Raw genomic sequence first — 1,593 nt, forward strand, 5'->3', positions numbered from 1 at the left:
TTATTTCTTGTTCTATTATATTCTTAATTATAGTAAACAAAATAAAAAAATGTGAATAGAACTTATTTTTCACCCATATGCTAATATCATACCACATTTTTTCTGAATATTCATCTTTTTCAAACTCTACAAAAATTTAGACAATTTGCGCATTTTAATCAAAAAAGGGTTAATAAATATCAAGATTCATGAAATTGAGCAAAAATCCTCGGAGTGCTAAAATACTGCGAAGCAGTGGCAATTAGTACAAATTTTATATATATAAGAAAACTACCATTTCGGCATTTTTCTTTTTCTTGCTCATCTTCACCCTATTTACCCTTTCTAAATTAACAATTATGTTTTTTGCCTGTTTTGTCATTTTCACAATCAGTTTTTGTTCCGTGTTTCGCTCACCCAGCTGCAGCTGCTCCATCTTTTGGTGCAGCTCCTTCTCCTGTTCCTGCTGCTGGGTTTTCTGATCCTGCCTTAGGTTTGCATATCCCTTTTTCCTCAGTATTTCCTTCCCATTTGCAGTTATTGTCTGCTGTGCAGGTCACATTTGCTTTGTGCTTAGCGAAATCCCATTTAGTGGTTCCACTAGCCGATTCTTCTGCCTTAAAAGGTCTGGTTGCCAGGACAGCCGCCGTTATTTTTGCGGTGTCTTGTATCAGCCTTGGAATTCCCCAAGCCGTCGAGTTGAGTTCTTTAAGTTTTTGTACTAGAATTTCCGTTTTGTGTGCTGCTGCTGCAGCTGCTTGAAGGTTGTCGCTAGCTGTTAAGAAAATCTTCACCCAGGTTAGCTCATAGAAGTTGCTTGTAGTGCTGGATACAACTCCATTGTATCTCACGCACAGACCAGAGGCGCTGCTTCCACAGCAGCTGGTTCCGTATTTTTTGCCCAGGTTGCCTACGTTGCTGGTGAGAGTTATCGCGGCGGTTACCGCGCCGAGTGAATCATGGATGGCGGCAGCAGTTGTTTTCTTGGCTGGCGTCGCCGGGCTGTATGATCGTACTTCATCCCATATTTGGTTCAGCCTGGTTACGGCGTCGCCCCAGTGATTCGACAGGGTTACATCCTTTGCACAAGGCTGAGCTGCCGTCTGGCCGCTGGCAGGTAAGCAGACGCACAAAATTGTGTATGCGAGCCCGGCTGAGTTTTTTATTTTGCCTGAGTCTTCGCACTTGGCTACCGTTTGCCTGTCGCTGTGTGGGGAACTGCTGCTGCTGTAGTCTCCAGGACCTTTGGTTTCTCCGTATACGGCAGTGTTTAGCTCTGCTTTTATGTCGCCGCTGACTTTGTCAATGCTACTCCTTTCGGCTTCCTCTAGAAATTTGTGTATTTCCTCCGCTTTGTCTACTGTTGCCTCCAGTAGTGAACGCGCGTAAACTTTTTGCGGCTGGATTAATGTGGCGAAGCATGCTTTAAAAAGATTTTCTTGGAACGTGGTGTCCGCTGCTAGTTCACTTTTAGTTTCGCCTATTTTTTCCATCAACCCTCAAGCATTTTGTAGTTTACTTTCTGCTCCGAAGTTAGTCCGTCCCAGCTCTGTTTTCCTTTTCCGTCCTTCACGAACTGCACCTGCCATGCATCATCTGCTTGTGACATGTTAA

General features: G+C 43.8%; 1 protein-coding gene across 1 annotated transcript; it reads right to left on the minus strand.

The window, feature by feature from the left end:
- Positions 1-392: 392 nt before the first annotated feature.
- On the minus strand, positions 393-1,472 carry TEOVI_000866000 (Trypanosomal VSG domain containing protein, putative; the record flags this gene model as incomplete). The annotated part of the gene is made up of 1 exon (XM_067221275.1): positions 393-1,472. The coding sequence occupies one exon, from the start codon at positions 1,470-1,472 to the stop codon at positions 393-395; it is 1,080 nt and encodes a 359-aa protein (XP_067077376.1).
- Between the last annotated feature and the right edge of the window lie 121 nt (positions 1,473-1,593).

Source organism: Trypanosoma equiperdum (assembly GCF_001457755.1).
Source record: "Trypanosoma equiperdum strain OVI genome assembly, contig: ctg_1391, whole genome shotgun sequence".
Classification (NCBI taxonomy): Eukaryota; Euglenozoa; class Kinetoplastea; order Trypanosomatida; family Trypanosomatidae; genus Trypanosoma; species Trypanosoma equiperdum.